Raw genomic sequence first — 24,693 nt, 5'->3', positions numbered from 1 at the left:
TTCAAGCCACTGCTCCTGGCCCTGCAATGCCACAAACACACACACACACAGTGTGTGTGTGTGTGTGTGTGTGTGTGTGTGTGTGTGTGTGTGTGTGTGTGTGTGTGTGTGTGTGTGTGTGTGTGTGTGTGTGTGTGTGTGTGTGTGTGTGTGTGTGTGTGTGTGTTTAATAAGCGATTGCCAATATCTCGCCGCATTCATGGAGTAGTAAACTGTTGCATAGTCAGTAAGAAAACAATAGCCGCCATAATTCAAGACACAAATTAGCTTTCCCATATTTACAAACAAAGAAATATTGGAAGGCTATTCGGGTATCCTTAAGTGCTCCCTTGTACTGAAACGCCATCTTCCGAATGAGGATTTCTGGCAGTATGAAGTGCAATAACCACGACTGCCCTGACCACCACTGCAAATGAGTTTTCCTAATTAACTTCAGCGGCAGCAACAATGTGATTGTGTATGCGGGGGTCTCAGAAGTAAGTTTCGAGCTCCTTCATTACACGACTCAGTTTAAAATTTTCTCATTGCCGTTTCAATTTGTCGTTTGCCGGCAGGCTAAATATAGAATTATGGATGCGAATATGCTGCTTCATTGCAGGGACAATAATTGCTATATCTTCGGCGCGCAGTGCAACCCATGTGGTCCTTCGAACTTTGTTCACTTAAGCGCGAGTCGATCGTTCACTGTTAGGAGGAACACTAAATTAGTATTTAAAAATTGACAGACTGGAGCGCTGTAGGTGTTCCCATCCAACCTCTTTATGTTATTATTTAGTTAATGCATATGTAACTGAAAAGCCACATCAACCACTGCCTCTTTCTTTCTTTTACAACGTCAAACGAGAAACACCGAAGTAATACTCGTTTGGCGAGGTGGGGGAAGGGATGGGGGGATACTAACGATATGTTTTGCTATAACAGTAGAAGCACCCGTGCAAACTCTTCGGCGGAGCTTTCTTCAGTGCCTCAATTTATAACGATAAACACACTCACTTATCTGACAAACTCCGACAGCCCGAGTCCCACGCCTACATAGGGCCATGTTTCGCTTAAGTATTCTTAAAGCCTCCATTTAAAAGGCCGCCAGGACCGAATTCGGGCGCGGTGCACGGGCCTCGCAAAGCCTGCAGCTCTCGCAGCCAACGCTGCCTTATCGGGTAATCTCCGACTCACTGCGCGTCAGTGTGGACGCATGCTCGTCAGCGGCTGCTCGTGCTCGCCTTTCAAAACAGCGCCTCATCCTATACGACGGACGACTGCGCGCAGAGCGCATTCACCCGGCAAGTATACATATGATGGTATACCAAACTGGGCTCACGCATGCACGCGGCGCTGATGAGATTCTCCGAGAACCGCGCCGGGGCTCACATTCGAAGCGCTTTCTGTTCCGAAACCAGACACTGGGTGTTACATGCGTCTGCGAGATGACTGCCAACATGGCTCCCGCCTCAGCCGCCGCGCCCGCCGCGAACGTGATAACGACGTCACTGCCTCCGCCGCTGCTGCTGCGGGGCTCTTCACTGCTGCTGCAGAGTGGGCGCAGGATTCGAAGGAAAGGCTCGCTGAACCCTGACGGCCAGAACGGCTCGAAGGCCCCGGGCCGGGCGCGAGCGAGAGCGATGGAGTCGCTTGATTCGCCAGCAACCACCACCGAACAGAGCATGGCCGTATACATACAAAAACACGCACGCAAGCACACGCGCGCTATGTATACTGGGATCTAAACACGAGTCCTTGTGGTGCCGGGCCGCCCTCGCTCGCCCGCGAGCTGAGCAGCTCGTGGGAGAAAGGCGGGGTATCAAGTGGCGGGGTTCCTCGGCTCATCCAGGGACCTAATTAGGAACAGCGACCTCTGGGAGGACGCTGACACTGTGCGCGGCAAGCTGCTGGACACGACTCCGGGAACGGAGCGCTTCTCGTTCTCGAGGAGCAGGCCTCCTCTTCGGCTCGTACAAAGGCTGCGTCTTTCTGGAGCCACGTGGTAAAAGGGGCAATTACCACGAAACGCGGAAGCAGTGTCCGGGCGACTCTTCCCATGAAGGTGTGAAAAAAGAACGGTTCAAAACTCTCGCCTATTCTGTCTTCACGGTCAAAACTTGCGCTTGCGGCGGTGTTCCGCGTGAAGCAAAAGAAAAGAATAGACACGCATGGGGCGGAAGGAATGAAGTCTTGATGTTGAGCAAACTACAAAGGTCTTCGGAAGCGCGGACCGGCGGGTCGTTAAGTTGCGTTAAGGTCTGTCGGTGCACCACTCGCTCGCTGCAGCTCGTTCGCGTCTTCAGCGCGACATACGGGGAGCTCAAAGTGAGCTCGACCGTCGAGAGACATATATTCGTGCGTCTGTGATAGATACATGCCAATATGCCAAACGACGTGGCTTCTGTAGAGGACTGTGGAAATAAGCCGCACCTCTTTATTCCGAAAAGCCTTAAGTCTTACCCAATATTTGATAGGCTAATAGCTACCCTGTTGTTGCAAAATGAAACAACCGGCACAGAATACAGCACCCCTATGTGGTTCGAATCAGTTCCGCGGAACTTGCCGAGCTCTGTACAGTTGCTTGTACGTAAATGCATAGCAAAGAGAAAGCCATGAAACGCAAAAGTACTTGAGAGCACTCAGCCACTGCATTACGCAGCACGGTGCGGAGTCCGTCGAACGGCAACGAGTCTTATACAATTATGGGTATGGAGGTGGGCATGCGCGTACAGAAGCACGTCACGAGAAAGGCGTTCACGTCTTGAACGTTTTGGACCTAAATGGGGCGGGGGGGCACACATCGCCTTGAAAGCGGCCCTTGAACCCGCCCTTGGAGCCGGGTTAATTGATGAGGGCCACTAATCAGCGTCGCGCGTCTGTAATGATACGGCCGGTCGGCTGCGATTAGCGCGAGGCCTTTGAACCGTCCCATAGCGCCGCGCCGCGCTAAGATGCGTTTGCACATTTCTGCGGGGAGTACATGTAGCTACTGAAATCACGAAGCAACACGCGCAAAGACAGTTTTCTTGGCGCTTCCAGTTCAGAAAGTGGGTCGGCGTCCGCGGTGTCTGCGCGGGACCGCGTATAAAGAAGCGAAGTTCGAAGCCGTCATTGGCAGCGGCCACAAATAGCGCACTGAGTCAGTCCGGGCGCTTTTCAGACGTCCCATTTTCAGGTATTGCGTATGGCCAGCCCGTATAACTATACCTCGCACGCAAGACACGGGCAACAGTGGGGGACCCCAGCCGAGAGCGCGCATAATGCCCAACGACCGCGCAAGAAGGAAAATGACAGCTTTTACAAGGTCAAGTGCACGCCTCTGTAGACGTCCCTGCGCGCTCACGACTTTACCGCGGATGGAAATTCTCGTTCCAGCGCGACCAAAGCCGCAGCAAAGCCGAAGCTTGGGCGGTATACAGAACAGGTAACTCCCGCAGTCGGGCGAGCGTGCGCATAGTCTATACAACAGAAAGTTGCCAATATAAGCCGGGCAGCGAAACCGCAGCGACTGCCCGAACAAGACAGAAAGGGAACGCGTGCCACCGTGTGCGTTGTTTCCTGGCTCTGGCGCCAGAGACGGCGAGACGAAGAACGTCGAACCGCAACGGGAACTCACGGCATCGTTTGCACCAGCGCAAAAGCTTCGAAGATCACGCGCACGTGTACGAGGATGAAACTGAAACAAAATTCCCGCCGAGTCGAAACCGCAACGTCGAAACGGTGAGGATGGCCGGCGCGTATATAGCAGACGACGAGAGCCCGTGCGAGGGCAGACGTGGAGAATGCCGCAGGGTCACGCGAGGAAATGCAGCAGAAGACCAGACCAACGCGCAGACTTACAGAGCACCAGGAAATGTGCAGGGCTACGCAGAAAGTATCGGTTAGGAAACAGGCGGCATCAAGTCCTCGCTCGGCTCTGTCCGTATGTCGAATTATTTATTATTTCTTTGAAAAACAGCAACCCCCGTGCCCCCTTCGCTAACATGTCTCCTTCGCTCTTTCGGTTACTGGTAAGTGTGCCACGTCCATTAGACGCTGTGACGGGAGGCTTTCTTTAAACTCATTGCGGTCCGTCCATCGCGCACAAAAGGCGAGGCAATTCAAGTCCAAAGGAATGGGAGATGCGGGGGGGGGGGGGGGAGGTGCTGTCTTTGTGGCTTTGAAAGCGGGCGCGTGCCTGACTGCGCTTTTCCTTTCCACGGACGTTGTCCCCCCCCCCCCCCCCCCCCCCCCCACTTATGGGTATGCGCGCCTGCGAATGCATTTGCAAGGATATTTGGGACCGCATTGTTTGGGGCCACGTCCTTTCCTTCTCCCTGTCAGATGAAAGCGAGTGGGAGAGGAAGGACGTTGGATGAAAGAAAGGTGGGCCCCGCCATTTTCGTTGCTTTACCGCGAAGGGGCTGGGTGCTTGTACTATACGCAGACGATAAGCACCATAAAACGAGCGTACTGGGCAAGACGGACGCGCGACGAGCGTCCGCATATAGTTCTCGTGGAAGGCCGAAGATGGAGCTTTCGAGCGAGTCAACAGCTGTCATTGTGTCATCCGAGAGATGTTCGAGGCTGATAAAAGTGCCAGGCTGCTCGAGCGCCCAGCTATTGCAGGCCAGGAAGTTGCGGCAGAGACGGTGAAGCCATGCGGAAGAAATCGCTTTACGTGCTTGCAGTGACCAGATGTGGTGCCGATATGGCCGCGCGATTCCTGTGAACAAAGCGCTTCTCTCACTTCCGATTGTTGACTAATATACAGGCGGGCCATTGGCGCGACTACCACTTGCTAGCCTGTAGCCGATTGTCACAGTCGAGCAAGTTTGCGTTTGTCGTGGATTGTATAACGATGTCTCAGGTTGAAGAGGACGGTCGGATGAAGCGATTTCTGGCAGATGTTGTCATTTTTGGCTCACCTCTCCAAAGCAATTTCGACGCATTTTAATGTTACATACGCTACGTCTGGTATTACATCGCAAAGTCTAGTACGTATTAAATAAACTGATTATGCTGGCGCATGGTTAAAAAAAAAGGAATATAGTAAGGCATAAAAAAGCCCAGAGAAAGGTCCTTGCTCCAGTGACAGTGAGTGTATCAGCCAATGGGCACGAGTGAAACTTTCTCAAGAAGCGAAAGCTGCTACAAATACTTTATACTATAGCTAATATTAGATGGTTTCTGATAAAAACCGTGACGGTATAAGTACACGTAAGTGAGATAACTATATATCTCTTCGCAGCTCGTGCTATTGGTTATGCTTGTCAAGGTCTTCGCTCATTTCGAGCCACAATTTTTAAGGCGAAACCAACTTCGCGCGTATTCGAATCCCAGGAGTCCAACCAGGTTCTACCCAATGACTGGACCAGCAACGTGTTCTTCTATATGCCGTTTATCCAAGAGTTAGTTTGCGCCACCCTATTATTTGAGCCATTCAGGTATCATCATCATTATCATCATCACGTTAGTTTCATACCTACTGCTTGGCGAAGGCCTCTCCCAGTGATCTCCACGTTTCCCTGTCTTGCGCTAGCTGAGTCCAAGTTATGCATGCAAATTTCCTAATTTCATCAGACCGCCTGATTCTCTGCCATCCTCACTGCGCTTCTTTTCCCTCAGCGCCAATTCTGTAACTCGAATAGAACACCGGCCATGTATCCTAATGCGTAATACTCTTAACTGCAGAACGGGCTCTGTAACGCATAATAACCAAGTACCTCATGAAATCATCTCACAGACGCCCTGAACGCTATCCGGCTTCGCTAATTTCGCGCCATTGCATGCTTAAGTAAAAAAAATTGATAATAAAAAATGATTTGCGACTTCAAGATACCGCATTCGATAGAGCGAAACTACAGAACGGTCAAAGCATAAGCGTTCCGCTTCAACCCGGAGTTCACGTATAGAGCGACCAAACGTTCTGGCGAGGAGAAATAAATCCACGCGCGGGGCACTTTTCCGTTACTATAAACAGCGCGAACTGGGGCGGAGGAAAGAGAGAGCTAGGACCGCGGGCTTACTGACCCGCGGCGGCCGATGAAGCCGGTGTCCGAGGAGGAGGTGCCAAAGGCAACAAGCACAACCCGAATCCCCCCCGGCGCGGCGCGGCTCCCTAAACTCACACGCCACGCGCTGACCGACCGCCGGCCACACGGCGACGCGAGCCACACGTCCGTTTGCAGAGCAAACACTCGCGCCCAGAGGTCGCGGGAACGGTACGCGTTGCCAATGGCAACGGGTGACGGTGGAGTAACGGGGAGAAGAGTGGCGACGTCTGTCGCGACGTCGGGCGACCCGCCGCCGACGGTCACGTGCGGCGAGCAGGCGCTGGAATGACAAACATCGCGATTAAAAAAAAAAAAACCCAGAAAGAAATATGAAAAGATATCCATAGGAATGCCCCGCTTCCTTGTTTTCGTTTTGTTTCGCTCCGTTTCGGTCAGCCATAACACACACACGCATTCACGCCTGCAGGCCGAAACCCAAGTAGAAAGAGAGACCCGTACTGGGGGGCGATGAGCCGATTTTCATTTCTCGTCGAGTGTGCGTGTGTACATAGACAACTGTTATATATATATATATATACACGGAGTGGACGCACGCGAATGTATGTGCGTGCGTGCGTGTCTTTTCACAGCGCGCGGGGGCGGGGACAGTTTGTTTTAGCCGGAATGCGGCGGTTTCCCACGGCGAGAAGCGGAATTTGGGTCGCGATTCGGCCGGTTCAATTAGAGGAGCTAGCGCGCGGGGAAGCGGAAGCAGCTGTTTGTTTTTGGCTGTTTATTTCGAGCTGCGTGTTCTTCTGTGAATACGTGGCACACGGCTTCTATGTATACACACAAGCTAAGCCGCCCCCTAATTCCGGACTGTACCATTCTATTTTGCGAAAAGAAAAAAAAAGAAAAGGAGAAGGAGAGAGAAGAAATATCGGGATGAAATTAGGATTGTGCGCATAACGCATACAAGAGGTGGAACGCTCTATACTTAGATACGTTGACGAAAAAAGGTTAGTGTTCCAGCGCCTGCGTTACTAACAGTGGACGAGATCGTAAACCATTCTTTTCCGATAAGACGAAAATTTTGTCCACCCACATTCACAAGTCGTCCTCTCTGAATACGTAGCTTCATTAAATTTATTTATTTATTTACTTGTGATTGGTAGACCTGTGTATAGACAGGTAAAGCTTGCACTGAAACTGCTTTTCTCATCCTGCGCTGGGTTGAGAGCATGGGTCCGGCGTAAAATATACAGAGGCCGTCAATTATGGCCAGTTGTCCTCGCGAGCCTTTGACTGCCAAGGCAAACGAAGATATCTGTATCTCCTGCGACAGGCTCATAACGGTGCCATTTCGATAAGCCTGCTTTGCAGATTGGCGAAAGTGCCCGAGTGGTATAAATGAGGGTTGTCAGAGACGCTTACACCTGTTTCACGTGCTCGTTGCGTTTGATGAGGAAACTACTCAGCGCTGGCACTCTCAGATGGATGGATGGATGGAAAACTTTATTTGGTCCTGCAAGTAGTGATGATCAACCACTAAGCGGGCCGCTCCTATACGTGGGGACCGGAAGGCCAAGCCTCACGGCCACGTCGTGAGCCTGCTGGACATCCTAGAATTGTTCATCTAAGTCCGGGCTGCGAAGTGCAGCCTCCCCCCTGGACGCATCTGTGATCGCCGAGTCTTCAATTCTTTCGCGAGACCAGATCTTGTGTTCGAGCGAGGCTAAAGCACCACACTTAGAGGCATTACTTTTATTTTATTTTTACTTTGTCATTTATTTCCACTTTGTGTCCTTGTACTGCGTCTCTCATAACCCCCCCCCCCCCCATTTTTATCGCTCGATTTCATGGCGATCATTCTTACATTTTTGAATCACACAGTTCTCCACGTACGGGCAGCGACGCGCGAACAATAGGCTGCTCAATAAGGAATAGAATGGGACACCTCTGTCTATACGAAGTTATCGCGAGCGTATCTCGCAGCCTTTGGCGTCACGCTCTGGGACCGTTGCGCGGTGCCTGTATAAAACTGGTCTCTCGGTGAACGGTCGCTCTGCGGTGCTAGCGTCGATTAGTCGCCCTCCCCCCTTTGTTTTTCTCTCCCCCTCTTCGTTTTACTCTTTCCTGTCCGACGCCGTGTGCGGTGAGTCTCCTCAGTAGTAATAGATTCCCACATTCGCCAGATGGCGGCAACGATATCTTTTGATTCAATGCAGTGCGTAGTCCGTACATCGCCGATGGGACGCAAGCCATCTAGAGAGAGGGTATCTGTATAGCATAGCGGCAACAAAACAAGGACACAAGAAGAAACGAAGACGAAGACAAGACGAAAACGAAGACGAAGACAAGCGCTAAAAGCGCTTGTCTTCTTGTGTCCTTGTTTTGTTGCGCCATACAGATTCCCTTCAATGATGACCGACCAACAAGCCCACATCGCCACCCTCATCTATAGAGAGAACTTGAGGGAGCGGGCTGTGCCTTCATCGCATCGTCTTTGCCGTTTCTCCAGGTCGTGTTCGCCGCGTTCTAAGTATATGTAGACAAAGCCGCAAGCGACAACAATGGGGGTGAGGATAATTCAGGAGATGAAGAACTATCGAGCGAGTCAACTTAGAAATACGGAGTCGACAATGGAGCCAGTACGGCAACGTGTTTCTGGCACACGTATAGCCCTATACTGCCTTATTTCAGTCGCGAAGAAAACTCAGGTATATAAAAATAAATAAAGAAGAGCGTTGGACATGTGGCGATATAGAGCCTGCGCGACGCAATAGGTCGAAAGATAGCGGGGCGAGTGATGATCTCCTTGCGTGTCTGTTTGTAAACAATGCACCTGCGCGGTCTGCATCGTGAACAACAAAGGCGGGATAAGATTGCGGTTCTTTCCTCCATCGCCCACCGTTGTTGGTAAGTGCCGACTATTTTTTTGCGCGTTACAGCTCGGGTTGTTTTCTCCGCAACGCAGAAAATAAACAAAGAGCGATATGGAGCACGAATGAGGAAATATGTTGTGCACTTATCTTAAGAAGTCTTTTCCACGTGCAGGCCTTGATCTCCTGGGAACCGAAGACACCTCAGGGATATGATCGCATTTTAAGTTAGTTTTTTTTTTTAATACCAACTGGTGAACGTTACAAATGCGATAAATTCATTTTTTTAAATACTGGGCTAGACTAACAGCATTGTAATGTAACGGTCTCATTAGGCTTGCCACAATATGAATTCCCCCCCCCCCCCCCCTCTTTTTGTTTGTATATAAATGCGTGAGCACAAAGATGCAGATGTGACATCGTGCAGGGTGTCGCCACGTTGATGTGGCGTTCTGGATTTTCGTGACGTCTCACTGTATTCGAAACGCACCTTTCATCGTCCCTGCTGACTCAGTGGCCTAGATAAAATCATTATCAATTTCCTCAAATACTGCAAAGGGGCCACAAGATTGCGATTAAACCTCTTGCATACGGTTTTGCATGCACCTGACTTGGCACCGAGAAACAATGTTTCACGTAATCGTTTTTCGGTTAAACATGCGATGGTTCGAAGCCAATGAGCAATGTTTTGCACGAGGTCAAGATTATGAGGTTAAGGTTGCACGAGGTTGAGCAATGTTCGGAATCAACGACCAACGATCATCGACACACGTAAATGCGAAGTTAAATTAGCTGCAGTACAAGTTGAACGTGCACTCTGCATCCCAAAAATTCTGGTCCAGCAATGGAGTGGTTTAAATGTTTTCCGTGTTTCTGCAAGCGCACTGCAGTCTTTCGCTTGCTAGCCCCAGTTGCTAGAGAGAGAGAGAGAGAGAGAAAGACAGAGAGAGAGAGAGAGAGATTGGAGCAGGCTCAGGATTGCGGCGAGAGCGATAACCGATGGTAACCTTAACAGCGACGTCCAAAGTTTGCACTCCTTTAGATCTGCCGCGTCCGTGCATGCTGCCCGAAGTAGGTCCCTTGTGACCGTGTTTGTGCATCCAGCTTGTCCAGTCATGTTTCGACAGCTTTCAAAACTGCGCGGAATTTATTCTTCCTTTTCTTCTTTTCGATGATAAATCAGCTTCCACTCTTCCCTGCCCCAGGAAAGTACGTCGCGAGTATTTCTATCATTCATAGCAATCAGTCTCTTAATCATTATTCCCCCGTATACCAGTGCGTCGTGCTCAAAAGAAGCTGGTTAACAGATTGCAGAATATACGAATAGGTTGCGTTAAATTATTGGCGCCGTATACCGTGTTGTGATATCCACGGATACTTCCGCATTCCAATAAATAAAACAAAACGTAAATATTTGTTGTTGATGTCGTCCCAAGCATGTATGTCCTTTGGTTGAAATACCACTGTTATCGCATGTCCGTGTACGCGGAACGACTGCTTCCTTTTATTTTGTTATATACTTATTATTTTTTTGTGCGATGTAAATAGCGTCACCCCAGTCAACTCAGCCACGCCGGCATATCGGCGCAAGCATTCCGGCGCAGCAGTGCCCACCCATGAAAGCGCGCTCAGCAAAAGTGCTCCACGCAAGAAAAAACAAATAAACCAGAAGTAAGCTAAATAAGAAACTATACGCAAAACATCTGGCACGCGGCTCAAAGTAACATTGCAGTCTTGCAGACGCAGCCTACAGACTTCCTAAACAGCGGCGCCCAGACAAGTAGACGGTCGTCCTAAAGCGAAGTCGCGCCCTTGAGAATTTTTTTTTTTCTTGTCTTGTCAGAGCACTCAAAGACGCCGCCCATTTGCGAGAACAATTAGGGGTCTCGCTTCTCCTATCTGCACAATCTGGTGCCTTAAGTGCCAAACCTAAGAAAAAGAAAAGAAAAGAATCAAACGTCGATATCGGCAGCAAGGAGCACCGGGTGTCCTTCACTCCCCCCCATTTAGCTTTCAACTCTTTTTTCAGGCACGTTTCTTTAATATTTAGTTGTTTCTGGATGTGAACCTGAAGAAGTGAGCAGGAGACTCACGTTTTCTGACCATACAAGCTTTGTCACTTTGAAGTCCCACACCCCTTTCGCTAACGTGGCTTATCTGCAAAGCACAACTTTCGTAAACGCTGTTCGAATATCAAGAGAGGATTTTCTTAGCATTACTGCCAGTGCGGGATGTAGCCGTGTTTCGTGCGTCTACAGTGACAATAGATGGTAACTGTCAATACACTCATCAACGCAGGTATACGTAAAGCCGACTGGACGTGTTGCTGAAGTGACCATCATGGTGTTGATTATCTTCAAAAATGACTGTAAAAACCTATTAGTGGGCAGTGACATTACATTTTCATTTTGAGTAACTTGTGCTCATCCCTGATAACACATGTAACCTCAGTTATGTTACAGCGCTTGTAACTCATGTTTGCCATTGTTTCGGCATTTACATCGCGTATCAGTCTAAACCTTCGTTTTTTTTTTCTAAAATGTTTCTATGTACTGATCTACTTACTGTATGTGCTATTTATTTTTGAGCAAGTGATTCTATGGTTTTATTTTCTTTGTTGACTTCTGGTGTAAGCCAATTTTATTGTTATGTAATACTTATTGCGTATGTATCTTCTGCTTTTTCGAAATCTATCCCGTTGAATCAAAAGTAATGATTTGGAGACATGTGTTCTGAATAACTGAATTTTTCGTTGCTGTGTGCTGTAAAAGATATGTTCGACAAATATGTATGTGAATGATATGTCATGCTGCCTTGAACTGTAGGGGCGCAGAGGCTCTGTCAGGCATTTTGCCTTTACCTCTGCCCCCTACACGGAGAGAATCCGTGAAACAAACAATAAAGAAAAGAAGAAAAAAAAGTAATTGCTGAAAGAGAGAGAGAGAGAGAGAGAGAAGTCTTAAGGGAAAGGGAGGGAGGTTAACCAGGTAGGCTACTATGCACTTGGGAAAGGGGACTGAAATAGGAGAAGGGAGAAAGACGTTCACAGTTTGCACGGTTACTGGCACAAGGGTTCATCACTGAGTCAGTCACAGGCGGTCGTAAAGGCTGGTGCATATCAAGAGGTGATAGGAGTGCCATTCGAATAGCTTCCGGGCACTTAGACAACAGGCCTTTCACAGAGGAGAAGATCTTGGGCCCGTGGACCCGTGCGTCTGCTACATGCAGGGCCACAAAACTGCTGAATACATCGCTTGGTACAGTGGAGCTCCAATTCAGGATGGAATATGGGCCAATAGGACAACCACTGACAATCTCGGTGTGCGTCTCAAAGTAAATACAGTCATACACGCCACATTCCCCAAGCAAACTCGTTAAATAGCACGTGTAGGAGATGCAGCCGATGTGAATTGAAAGGAACCTCACCCCTACACCTTGGCAGTGGTGCGGTAACAATATAACACTGGACACAATTTATCTGGATGCCCGCCGTTATGACGGCACTCTAATCGACTCCCACAGCTGGACTCGAAGCTTAGTTAATTTTGATTAATTAATTAAAAGGTGTTGTCACACTCTAGTAATTTCATTCACTCTTATACTGACAATCATTGCCAAAAGAACAGTATACAATACATTGTCTGCGCTTAAAAAATCGTAAGAGGCGGCCTACATCGAACGAAAATGAACGGGAATGTGAGAACGGTGGTCTTAAGCAGTTGCTACTTAGAAACTCTGCATGCTTTCCCGTCCCCACTGGTTTAGCACATCAGCTAGCGATAACAGTGGAAAAACAAGCGCTCTAGTGCTTGGAGATATTGGTAAAAGAGCCGGCGATACGTGCGTATGGTGTTGATTATCTCTCTTTGTTGTGCTGGCTGTAAAGGTTTAGCTGTTTTGCGGCCCAGGGAAAGAGCCTTCGAGTACTATATAGCTATGAACATAGCTATGTTATAGCTATGTTCATAAAGTTTGTAGGGGCCCTCGATGGGATAGCTTTTGCTATTTATGTTTGACCTTATGCGTGGTTTATGCCCCTCAGCATTTATTAAATCACTCTGCGGTTGGATGAAGGGTTCTGCAGAAGGCGATGAGCAAACGCCATCGTATGACGCTGTATATAATGTGAATCACTGGTTCATGCGTTAAGCTTACGCTGGTAAAGCTTTCATGAACAAAATAAATAAAGAAAGATGTTCACTCCCAAAGTGTTGGACGAAACACTTTGACTGTTACAATTATTTTCGTATTTTATAGCATAACGTGGTGTTTTGTGAAAAAGTGAGCAGATCAGCACTCTATTGTTACCGCAAGTTTGGAGGGATATATCTCGACACCGGAGCCATCCTCAGAATTTGTTCTAAGTGGATGCGCCTTGCTAACTTACCGGCTACAAGTTGTAAATTGCATCATGTGCCGTAAAGTTATTAGTTAGACACTTAATTATTTCGTTTTAATTAGCCGATTCAATGTTTATTGTACAAGTAATGGTTGCTCTTCGGACAATTCAATCCAAAGTTTACAATTGTGCCACAGGCAATTTTCAAACATTTGGTGTGATCTACAAAAAAAAAAAACATCTGTGTATAGTCACCATCAGCGAAGCGGAAAGAGGAAGAACAGGTGATAGGACCATTCTATTCACCTGCACTTCCAAGACTATATCCCAGGAAGCGCTGCACTTTGCTATTCGTTTCACACAGCACAGGCTTCGCGCAGCACGGATTCACAGGATTCCTCGCAATGCGGAAGGTGTGTAGTACATGTAAGGATCGTGCATTAAGGAGGTGCACAGTCAGTATACTGCACGAGTAAGAAATGGCACTGAACTGGCGTCAACAACTGCGCGAAGACCAGGCCAAATCGACTGGACTTAATAAATGTTTGACCTCTTTTTAACTCTCTCTCTCTCTCTCTCGTTTATACTGCGAATACAGCTGCAGAACTCGCCCAAGGGACTACCTCTGTTGCAAACATTCGGCCTACGTTATTTTTATTAGATTTGTTTAACAAGATAAAGCATAGCTGTACCACAAGTCACATACTCCTCTTCGCTGAATGATAAATGTGCATAAACCGCTTCAAACTTTACGAGCAAGACATGAGAAAAACTAAGCAAGAATGATATATAGAGGAATATGTAGATTTGAAATGGTCAACACTGGGGCAACAAGAACAAAGAAGCATTGAACTGAGACAAATTTACGCAGCCAACGTTCCGGCAAGGGGACTTGTGCTCGGCCTGACGAAGGCAATCTCCTTGTGGAAATGCTGGCTCCAGATACGCCTATTGTTGGTCCCATGCGGCTAAATAAGAAGAAAAAGGAAATAAAAATATTGTGAACTCAATTCTAAACTTTACGGAGCACAAATGTTTCCGGACACATGCAAACGAGGTCCATCATGAGTGACACACTCCAAACACAACGCGCGCGAACATGAAAATGAAAGAGGACACGGAAGCAAGAACGTGCACAACTGCAGAAAAGAGGAAGCAGAGGGGGAAAAAAAGAGACAGCGAGAGATGGGGTGGTTAGACATGTGTGCATACCCGCTGGCAACTCTGTAATCAGATAAGGGGCCAAGAAAATTAAGGATAATGGAACGATAGACGAGATAACAACAAAAATGAGAGATTCCGGAAGTAAATGCGCATACATCCGAAAATACAAAGCTTTCCCGATTTGAAAAGTACAGTAACCAAATGCAATAACTTTTATATGCTTAAGAGGGTGTGAACATTGGTGAGTTGGGGATCCGTACTCAATTTTCAAGAGAGCGCTGCGAACAGGAAACAAAAAAACAGCAAAAGTACAACGAGCACGTCTTGCAACTGACGTTTCGGTTTCAAGTGCCAAAACGGCGATCTGATTACGTGACGCTATGACTCGTGGATAACTTTAACCAGCCGCGGGGTCACAAGAGCGCTTTCGCAATTCTCCCCCATCGGAATGCGGCCGTCGCGCCGGGATCAAGCACGTGACCCCTTGTTCAGCAGCGCTGCGGCAAAGGCACTGAGCTACCGCAGCGGATGGCAAGCAGACACAACCGATAGTCACGTCGTCATATGGTTAAGGTCGTTCGCATCATATACTCTCTCAATCTCTCAATAAACGTCCATATGAAGACAGTGCCATGCTTATCGTACTCGTTCCTGCGCTTGTGTCTTGTCCGCAGCGCGCTTTTGAAACTTGCTGATTCTTTTGGTTCCTCTTCTCCTTTCCCTAGACGCTTTGCTGGCTAATATCCCTGCCTTCTCTCTCTCTCTCTCTCTCTCTCACTCTCTCGAGCTCGCGCGAGATCGCGCTCTTGTTTTGATGGTTGCTTATGGATTACTAATTTGGGGTGGTGGCGGCCGTGGTAACGGCAACGTTGGTGGCGGTGTTGCCACACAAGGGAGGTTTGTAGCTTTGGGCGCGCCTCCAATTAACATACGCCTATAGCGCCCGCGGAAAGCGCAGCCAACGATCGAAGGCTCGATTTCGCATCACACAGTGGCGCAACGTTGGAACAACGTTGGCGCAACATTGGCGCCGCTAACGTCGCTGCACATTTACGTACGCGTACGCTATTGCTACGCGGCTTGCAAAAAAATTAAATAAGAACGGTTGTCGCCGTTGCGTTCGGAGCGCTCGTTGCGACGCTGCCGGGGCCAACAGCCTGCGCGGCCGCAAGGTCTGGGCTGCGAGACGCGCGGTCCCACCCGTGGGCGCTGCCGCGGCTCTGTTCCGGCCCGCGATGCGACGCCTGCTTTGTGTCTGCCGCGGCTGCCAGAGGGGACGACGACTCTCGTCGCCACTACGCGCGGGTGGGTGGCGCGGCTCGGACGGGCACCACCGACGGGCCCATTTGTAGCAGCGACAGCCCGGCTATCAGGCTGCAACGAGAGAGAGTGCGCGCGCTTTTGCCTGCTCTTGTTTTTAGGCGCGGGTGTTGCTGCGCGCGTGCAAGCACGCGCTGTGTGCGCTCGGCGTTTCTTGGACGATTATCTGCGAGTTCGTTCGAAAAATGCTCCCTCGCGCTCGCTTCCTTGTTTGCTTGTGTCTGCACGTATGCATGCTCGCGCGCGTGCGCGTTTGTTGCTTGCTTGTTCGGTCGTTTATGTTGTGGTCGAAGTGGAGTTACGGCTGGGCTAAGTCTGTGCCCGCGTAGCGGGCACTGCGCGTTCTTTAAGGGACGGTCTTTCCTGCTTAATTTTCAAAGTGAGCGAAGGCTTGTAAGTAAGTAAACTAATATTTAAGTGCCAGTTTCATTTTTAACTCTTAGCTTGTGTGCTTGGAGATTATTAAAATAGGCAACGCATTCATTCTCAAGCAGAGCTTGTTGCTGTGTTAGCTGGCACACCTTAATTACAGCCTGAATGGTGCAAGCACGCGGGCTTGCAATGTAATGTGAAGAAAAATAGGAGACAGACAAACGGAGCGCCTCCCATTTGTCTGTCTTCTAGTTTTATTCTCTATGCATTGCATGTGCAAGTGTTTGCGCCTTTCAGGTTGTCATTATTCATCCTCAGTTTGACCCTGGATCAACTAAAATACCGCAGCTGAATGGGGGATATCGTCGTCTTGCCTTGAAAAAGCGATGAATATTTCGGAAAGGGGAGATATCGCAAAATTGGCAGCTGTATTATAGCTGGAGCCGCTATTTCAATTTAGCTGCGTGCGATTAACATAACGTTACTCTTGCTATACAGCGCTTCATTATTTATACGAGCTCATGCGCTGAAAGTTCGACACTGCGGAACAGGACCGAGCGTATCGCTGTATAGACAACCTGAGTGTTTAAAGCTGTACATACAGACGTTAGCTGTATTGTTTGAAAGTTCAGTTGACACAGGAAAATGCAGACCTTCAGGAACAGAACTTCCTCTTCCTCGTGAAAGAAGGTAAGGCGTGCGGACACGGACACAAAAGGAGAGAACCAGACAACACGCACGTCTGGTTCTCTTCTCTTGTGTCCATGTCTGCATGCCTTACCTTCTTTCACGATGAATCCTTACAAACCAGCTCATCTTTCTGTAGTTCTTTTCCCCTTCCCTCTGCCAAACTCTTTCCGCAGAAGAAGGAAGAACATAAGACATTTATGGGAAAAGTGTCATCAGTTACACTGTTTGTTGAAGCCAAGAAGGGTCATCACAAATGCATGTCTCTCTCTCGACCCTGCGAATTCATTTGCCTTGACTATGAAAAGAAAATTTGATGCAGATCAGCTTCCAAGAAACCAGAGTGACCAAATTTCATGTTACACACCACCGAACGTTTGCAGAATTCTGTTGACATTAGCCGTGCACACGGCTAATGATATTAGGTTAGCTCCCTTTACGTAATCGAAAAATTTATTGCGACAACAGCGCTAGCATAAAATCTACATGCGTCTTTCCAATTGTTTTATTTCCCCTCTCATTCCTTCCGGAGACGATCCAAACAGCGCAGACTAACTCGACGCAGCAGACGGAAGAGAGGTTGTTGTTGCACTCTCTTCACAGCTTCCGATTCAGCGGTATTTTTCAGCATCCCATCACGAAACGCACACCGGTATGAGCTAAACGTAACATCACGACAAACGCACGCACACACCCAGAGCCCCGGGTAAGACAGGAGTCACCTCGGTGAACAAAGCGCACAGTCACGAAGGGCCTATAGGACAACCGCGCTTACGTCAACACTCTTCTTCACGATGCGCGTTGGAAGGCTAGTAAAAAAGGAAATAAAAAAGATAAATGTGCCGCCGCGACTTCATACCTCTCCCCCCCCCCCCCCACACACACACACACGTTGAGCCGCCAGTGCCGACTCGGCTCACGAAGGAACGAACTCACAAACAAAACGCGCGGGGGTTTTTCGGACACGCACGACTCAGTCATGTATAGTACCCACTGCGCGTGGATGGATGTGCGTGAATTGGTCGCGCGAGACCACGGGCTTCCGCCAGCGCAGGAAGTCGTCTCCGACGGCAGGACGAGGGTCTGGGGGGGGGGGAGAGGGGGGGAGCGTTGCCACCGACCACTGCTGACAACGCTGCGCATGCATGCAACGGACAGAGGCCGCCGCAGCCAAAGGCATCGGGCAACGATGTGTGTCGTCAGAAATGCCGCCGCAGCAGCAGCAGCGAGCGGCAGTGTAGGCGTAGTGGGTATGGTGGCGAATGGGAAGGGCCGGGGAGGGCTCGAAGGGATATGGCTGAAGCCCACCGCCGCACAATGCGCGGAGCATGCGGGGCTGTCCGTTGCGAAGGAGCGCCGTAATAAACAGGTACCACTTCCGGCGACAGCGACGAAGAGAGAGAGAGTTCTGGAAAGAGGGAGAGAATCGCAGTCACCGAAATGAAGCGATTCCAACGCGCGAATGAACTGCGCGTGTTTTCGACGCTATGTAGGCGACCCAGCGCGCGGACCTTTGTTCGCTCTCCTGTCGCGCGTTCTGGTGCAGCCCCGCGATTGATTACGTTGCCGTCAGTGCGCGATATGTAGAATCGACACCTGTAAGTATTTCGGTGAAAATCCGCGAGACCGTCAACGAGGCCGTCCAGTGTCCTTTGCCCAGGTTTTTCTAAGCGCGCGTGCGGCTTTGCCACAGTGCGCTGGAACCGGAAAAAATGCCCGTCGCGCTGTGGTTAAATTAATATATCGCCATATACGAACAGGACCTTGGTCTTGCGAGATTTCTATTCATAAGGCCCAACTTCGACATTTGGAAATTGGCCCAGCAAAAGAATACCGGGTGCGTTCGATCTGCCAACCCCGGACTGGCCAGGAGTGCCCGAGACACCGCGTATAACCCAACGCTCAATGGCTAAAAGCAACGCCTCGGGCAGTACGGCGAATCGAAGACGTCCAGGATGAACTTCCTTATCTTAAATATTGTAAACCTTACATGGAAATTCCTGCGTCGAGTGGAAAGACACTGTGAAATGGCGCTCAACTGATGATCCCGTTCATGAAGCTGCAGTCGCATGCATATAGGGGAAGCGCTATGAAGGAAACAATTGAATCAAAGGCACACCAGTTTTTTATCCTCGTCAGTATCATGACAGCGTATATTTCATTTTCAGTACAAAGCGGAAAATTAAAATAATTTGAAGAGCTTTGGATTCGCTCTGGGTACAAGTATCTGAGTTGAGACACCAATAGGTTTACAAAAGCAACATCTGCTGAGCCAAAATCTGGAGGTTTCAAGAATTTTCCATATATCTGCGTACGCTGGGCAAAAAATCTGTGGACACAGAAAGCTGACGATGCGGCTTTTGTTTGTTACAATTGTGTTTGTTATTGTGTTACAGACACAATATAATCCCACCGCGGCCATGCCGTAATCGTATACGTTCACACCGTTACACAGCATCTGCTGGAAAACCAGCACTGTCTTGGTCATCAACCTTGGTCATCGCAAACATTTAGTCCACCCCAGGTTCATTATAAGCCGCTCGTTTAAGGGTTGTGTGCTACACGTACAGTTTAGGGAAGGCATGTGATATACGACGCATGCGCAGAGTAACCACATGCCCGTTTGCGTTGACTATACCGCTACGAGTCGCACGAAGCGCATGTACGCCTTTCCTTGGTGGACAGCTGCGATTCAGCCCACCACTTGTTGCGCGTGTCCCGGGAGGCGCTCAGAGGATCAACACATCAGTGCCTATAGAGCTACCGCTGTAGGCACCGCTAGACTTCCGTTAGGTTCATAGATTGATAGCATGCTTTCTTTTTTTCTCTTTAGAGCGTAATTTCTACGTCATATTTTCATCGCTGCAGTTCGCATATGCGCCCAAATCAGTGACTATACATTGCATTAGTAAACTGGATAAGTTCTTAACCACGGAACTGCTTAAGAGCAGGTGCGTCGTGCAACGTCAACAAATTGCAAAACCAACGGCATTTTTATGCTAGTGCATTATTCTTACAATTTCATTTAACGTAGTTTTTTTTCTTCTTTATGGGCACTAGAGGTAAACGGTAATAGGTCATAGCGATGAGATTTGTCACTACTTCGAAGTCTTCGCATGAGGATTGTGCACGTTGTTGAACGGATTCGGCTGGAATAGATTGGTCTAAAAGGACGATATTTGGCCTTTACGTGGAAAACATTTCAAGTGGACAGTGAAGAAAACTCAAACTATCTGCAACCTCGCAAGTTCCACTGGTTCTTGAGTGTTGCTTGCTATGAGGCACAATGTGGTTACCACCTCTTTTATTTCACTTGGAAGAGTGTCTATTTCCATTGCAGTCGCGCCACGATTGGTAAGCTACCACCTTGGGTTTAGAGGCAAGGTAAATTAAGCCTGGGACCCAGAAGACACTTTTTTTCGCGACCTTTTTCATCAGCAGACGGCACGTACGCGCTGTGGATGCCGCATTGGGGACACCGTTTTTTAAGTTTGCGGGCGCTTCCCATTCATTTCAACGTCAACAGACGTTCGCCTAGCTGCTACATGATGGATGACTCGTCGAGAGACAAGCGTTCCCCACGTAGTTGTCTTTGGGTGGGCAGAACGCGGCAGGCTCATTGTGTGTTTGCGAGGAGACTGCAGGCAACCATAATGCCCGCGTCGTCAGCAACCAGTGACGCGTACGACGCTCTCGCCGTCCTCGATTCGCCCAGCGCAACACAGACGCGATACTCTTAAAGTTCACGTTTCAGGCACACGCTTGAAATCGATGAACTACCTTAGCATAGAATAAAACGGTAAGTATACACAATCAATGCATTCCACCGGTGCTAAAACATGGGGCAGAAGCTTCGAGGTTGACAAAGAAACTCGAGAACACATTAACGACCACGCGAAAAGCGATGGAACGAAGAATGCAAGGCGTAACGTTAAGAGACAGGAAGATGAGCGGCGTGGATCAGGGAGCAAACGGGGATACCCGATATTCTAATTGACATTAGGAGAGAAAAAAAACATGGAGCTGGGCAGGCCATGTAATGCGTAGGTTAGACTACCAGTGGACCATTATAGGTCACAGAATGGGTGCCAAGAAAAGGGAAGCGCAGTCGAGGACTGAAGAACACTGGGTGGGGTGATGAAATTAGGAAATTCGCAGGCGCAAGTTGTAATCGGTTGGCGCAGGACAGGGGTAACTGGAGATCGCAGGGAAGAGGCCTTCGATCATCCTGCAGTGGACACAAAATAGGCTGCTGCTGATGATGATACGTACATCCAAAACTATGCAAGTAATGACACCTTCAAGGTTATCTTTACGGGAAGCTACTCGAGCACGCCCTGTTAATAATCCGCGCAGTTTCGCATTGAAGCACCAAATGAACACGGCGTCATAAAAGTTATAAAAAGAAAGCATTGCCTCATGTTATGTGGAGTGTAGGTTACGTTAGGTGAGGTTACTGTTAGAAACAGCATAGAGGCTTACTCTCTTCTGCGTGAGCTATACAGAGCTGCGGTCATGCGTTGATTGGTTCGGGAGCACACGAACAAAAAGTGCTTACTACTATAGTTGTAGCCCCGCCTCGTGAGATACTATACGTGCAGTGAAACGCCCAGAGGCATGCCAAGTTTTCTGCTACTCTTCTAAGCCAATAAAACGTAAACATAGCCGTTACATGCGGGCGTTACCATCATTCTGCTCGTCTTCGTTTCATGCAAATGTAATCAATACCACTGCATAATAAATGCTCCCGCGATCCCACTTGTGGCGCACTTCGATCGTATATAAACGAAGTTAGACAGAAGCCAAGGAAATGGTCCATGACAATAACGATTAGTTATAAAAATATAATTATAGCTGACGATAGAAACTTGCTCAACACGAAAGCTTCCTCACGCAGAGGGTATGTATTTTTATGTAGAGGGAGTTTAGCTTTCGTGCTCGAAAGGGTTGCGACTCTTCTAAAAGTGAATGTTGGGCAGGAAACCCTGCACGGTGATGCGCGATATACAAGGTGCTCAAAAGTGCGCACCCGATCCGTATTCCTCTGAAGCATGCTGCGTTACATTTATGCAAATAGCTAATACACCTGGCACGATACCTGAAATAAGCTCGGTCACGTCTGTGGATAATAACACGCGAAGGAATCCTTACGGACTAGACGGTCAAATAATAACAGCTTTCTAGTTTGGCTCCAACAGTTTACATACACTTCAGGAAGGAATAAGACTGAACATAAACACAAGAGAAATGTTTTGCGTTCTCTGACCGCACTGGTCGCGTGTCAGCTATGCACAGCTGACTCAAAGTCAAGGCATTTGGATGTATATAATGTGTCTCTCCAATCGCTCTCGCCCTCTCGCTGCCAACATGGCCGCTTCGTGAGTATATATCACACCACTCCTTTCCCAACAGCATCCGCTGTGGCGCCGACTGAATAGGCAGTGCGACCTACTCGTGTACACGAGGCGCTGCCGCCGGCCGGAGAGACTTGCCGACGGCGGCACTTTCGGGCTGAGGTCAGCGCCAACGCGCTAAACCACGAGGTCGGCTTACGAGTGGAACAGCAGGACACTTTCTCGGAGGACCGTCGACCGGAGATTTGCGACACTCCTCGCAGGGAGCTCCGTCTCTCACTGCGTCTCAGAACTTGGGCCAAGGACGTGGGACACTATATACGACGGCGCAGGGACAGTTGTTGTCGTTGTTGTTGACCCCACGGTCGACCGCGCGTACAGCCCGCCATGAAGGATTGCCCGAGAGAGGGACGACTTGCGCCCGTTGTGTGCTCGTCCTTCACTCGTTCGTTCTTTTACTCTCGGCGGCGTAACTCTCCGCACGCGTCTCTTGCGATGTTCCTTGCGGCTGCGCAGTTTCGCTGTTGCCCGCGGCCAATGAGACATGGCCAACACGGACTGCTGGGACGCTTGTTTACTGATAGTCATAAGGCAGTGTTAAAGTACCACTGCTAGTTAACGCTCGAGTGTGCCTTGATTTGCAACGTGCGTGTTATACCAGAGCCCACTTGATTGTCACTGGCCAACTTCGGTTTGCGGCCAGTGACCATAGTAAAAGCGAAACGCAAGGAACACCATCAAGTGGACGCCTGCTAATGCAAAAGTGTGCGTGTTTGTAGCGAAGATACGCAAGCTGAACGCCGTTTAAGAAAATGAGAATAACAATTATTATTTAAGGAACTTTTGTCGAAACAAACTTGCATTGTTACATCCGCACTCTGCAATGCATGTGCAAGGAATGCCACTGAGAAGAAGGACAGTAAATGCCACAGACATTTTGTGTGATAAGCTTCACATGTAAGGAACGACCTGCGAAATATATTTCTTCGGTTTCGCATTTGTGTCCACTGCCTTCCTGCGATCGTTGTCAAACGAACTCCGTACTTGCAGGCACATTTGTCCCTCGACACAATTTGAGTTCGGGAATAACCTATTCTGAATCACCCTCATGCGACACTTTCATTTGCTTAGTCCCAGAGCATGCATGCCTACATCGCCCAGTTCGTGTTCACGAATAAACTGAAGCACTGGATCGCGCATCAGTACGGGACGTTCGACAAGAGAAGCCAAGTGTCGTCTCACATGAGCACCTCTTGGAGACTACGCCAAGCTGCGCTTTCGGGGAAAAAGAAATAAAAAAGAAGGACCTGTTCGGCGCAGCTGATCCCGATGAGATCAGCTGATGCGCCGTGGAAACAGCGGGAGCTTACCAGGCGCGATCCGCAGTCGGCGTAACAAGTGGCCACCACATCCACGTCGGGCGAGCCGCATGTCCCCGCGCACAGAAGCAGCAGCGCTTGCAGGGGCCACCACACACACAACCACCGCACCGTCGTCACGAGGTGAAGATGGGGAGCGCAGCACGCCGCCGGGCCCGGCCAGTTATCCCGCCGCCGAGGAGCGCGTGTCATCGTGGCGCATCTTTCGCTGACCGCGCCATGTACCCGTGTGCGCCCGCAGTGGGCCGACCGGCAGAAATTGCAATCAAAACGTGCGCTGTCGGACGCCGCTGCCGCAGCCACGCCGCTCCGCACGGTCGTCCTCTCCCATCGGCGCTTTTTCGGCCGCTTACTTGCCCCGCGCGCGGTCCTCACCCCCCCCCCCCCCCTCCCTCGCGCCCCTTTCTTCTCTCCACAACCCGAGCTCTTTCGAGGAAGTGCGCATGCGCGGGCACTCCGGTGACGTCAAGACAGCTAGCACGCCATTGGTGGAAACGACGCGCGCGCTCCGGCGGCGAGGACGCGAACCGCCGGCCCGTCCCAAACGAAGACAGCGTCGTCCGTTTTGTGTCGTTTTAGTGTTTCTTTCTTTTTTTTTTTTCGCTACTGCGCCGGGTCTTTTGAATGAGGAGCGGGAAAATTGAAGAACACGATCGGGGCTGCTGGCTAAGGCGCCTTTGTGACGCGAGTGAAAGTAAGCTCCTCGGGTCGACATCATGCGTGAAAGTGGGACGAAAGTGCAGCATTTCAGCAGCGCTCGTTTCTGATTTGCGCCACGAGCAAACTTGCGCACTTTTGTTTCAACAGGTGTCACAGGCTGCACAACACTCGCGCGCACGTTAGGCGAGCTGCACCGTGCCTCGAGCGAACCTCCATGCACCCCCGCTGAAGAAAGCCTCCTGTGCACATACGATAAATTCGTTTGCGTTTCCCCAACTTCGTGTTACGGCGCGTAAACACGGAGGACAATGACCCGAGGAGCGTACTTTCGAGATCTTACAACTGTCTTTATTTTAATGCTCACATGGCAAGACACTAAAAACCAACGCATTACGAATTCAGTAACGTTTAACACTCCTACAGATCACTCCTGTCGTCGACACTGTTTGAAAGTTCCCTCTGTAAACAAACAATCTCTTCGACACATTCGGACCGGTCAAGTACTCTCTGGCCTTACATATATTCATTTATACAATAAGCGACAACGAAAACCAGAAGACACTACAAGCACAGAAAAAAAGA

At 49.4% G+C, this 24,693-nt stretch overlaps 1 protein-coding gene across 2 annotated transcripts in view; it reads right to left on the bottom strand.

The window, feature by feature from the left end:
- Positions 1 to 23,800, bottom strand: part of sev (receptor protein-tyrosine kinase sevenless) — a 163,826-nt gene extending 140,026 nt beyond the window's left edge. For both annotated transcript variants that reach the window (XM_070538643.1, XM_070538645.1), the window contains exon 1: positions 23,443 to 23,800. In XM_070538643.1, the coding sequence (XP_070394744.1) occupies positions 23,443 to 23,643 (201 nt within the window). In that variant the 5' untranslated portion in view covers positions 23,644 to 23,800. The remainder of the gene's footprint in view (positions 1 to 23,442) is intronic.
- Between the last annotated feature and the right edge of the window lie 893 nt (positions 23,801 to 24,693).

The sequence above is a fragment of the Dermacentor albipictus genome, chromosome 5, assembly GCF_038994185.2.
Source record: "Dermacentor albipictus isolate Rhodes 1998 colony chromosome 5, USDA_Dalb.pri_finalv2, whole genome shotgun sequence".
In the NCBI taxonomy this organism is placed as follows: domain Eukaryota; kingdom Metazoa; phylum Arthropoda; class Arachnida; order Ixodida; family Ixodidae; genus Dermacentor; species Dermacentor albipictus.
This window is presented reverse-complemented; position numbering and strand designations above follow the sequence as displayed.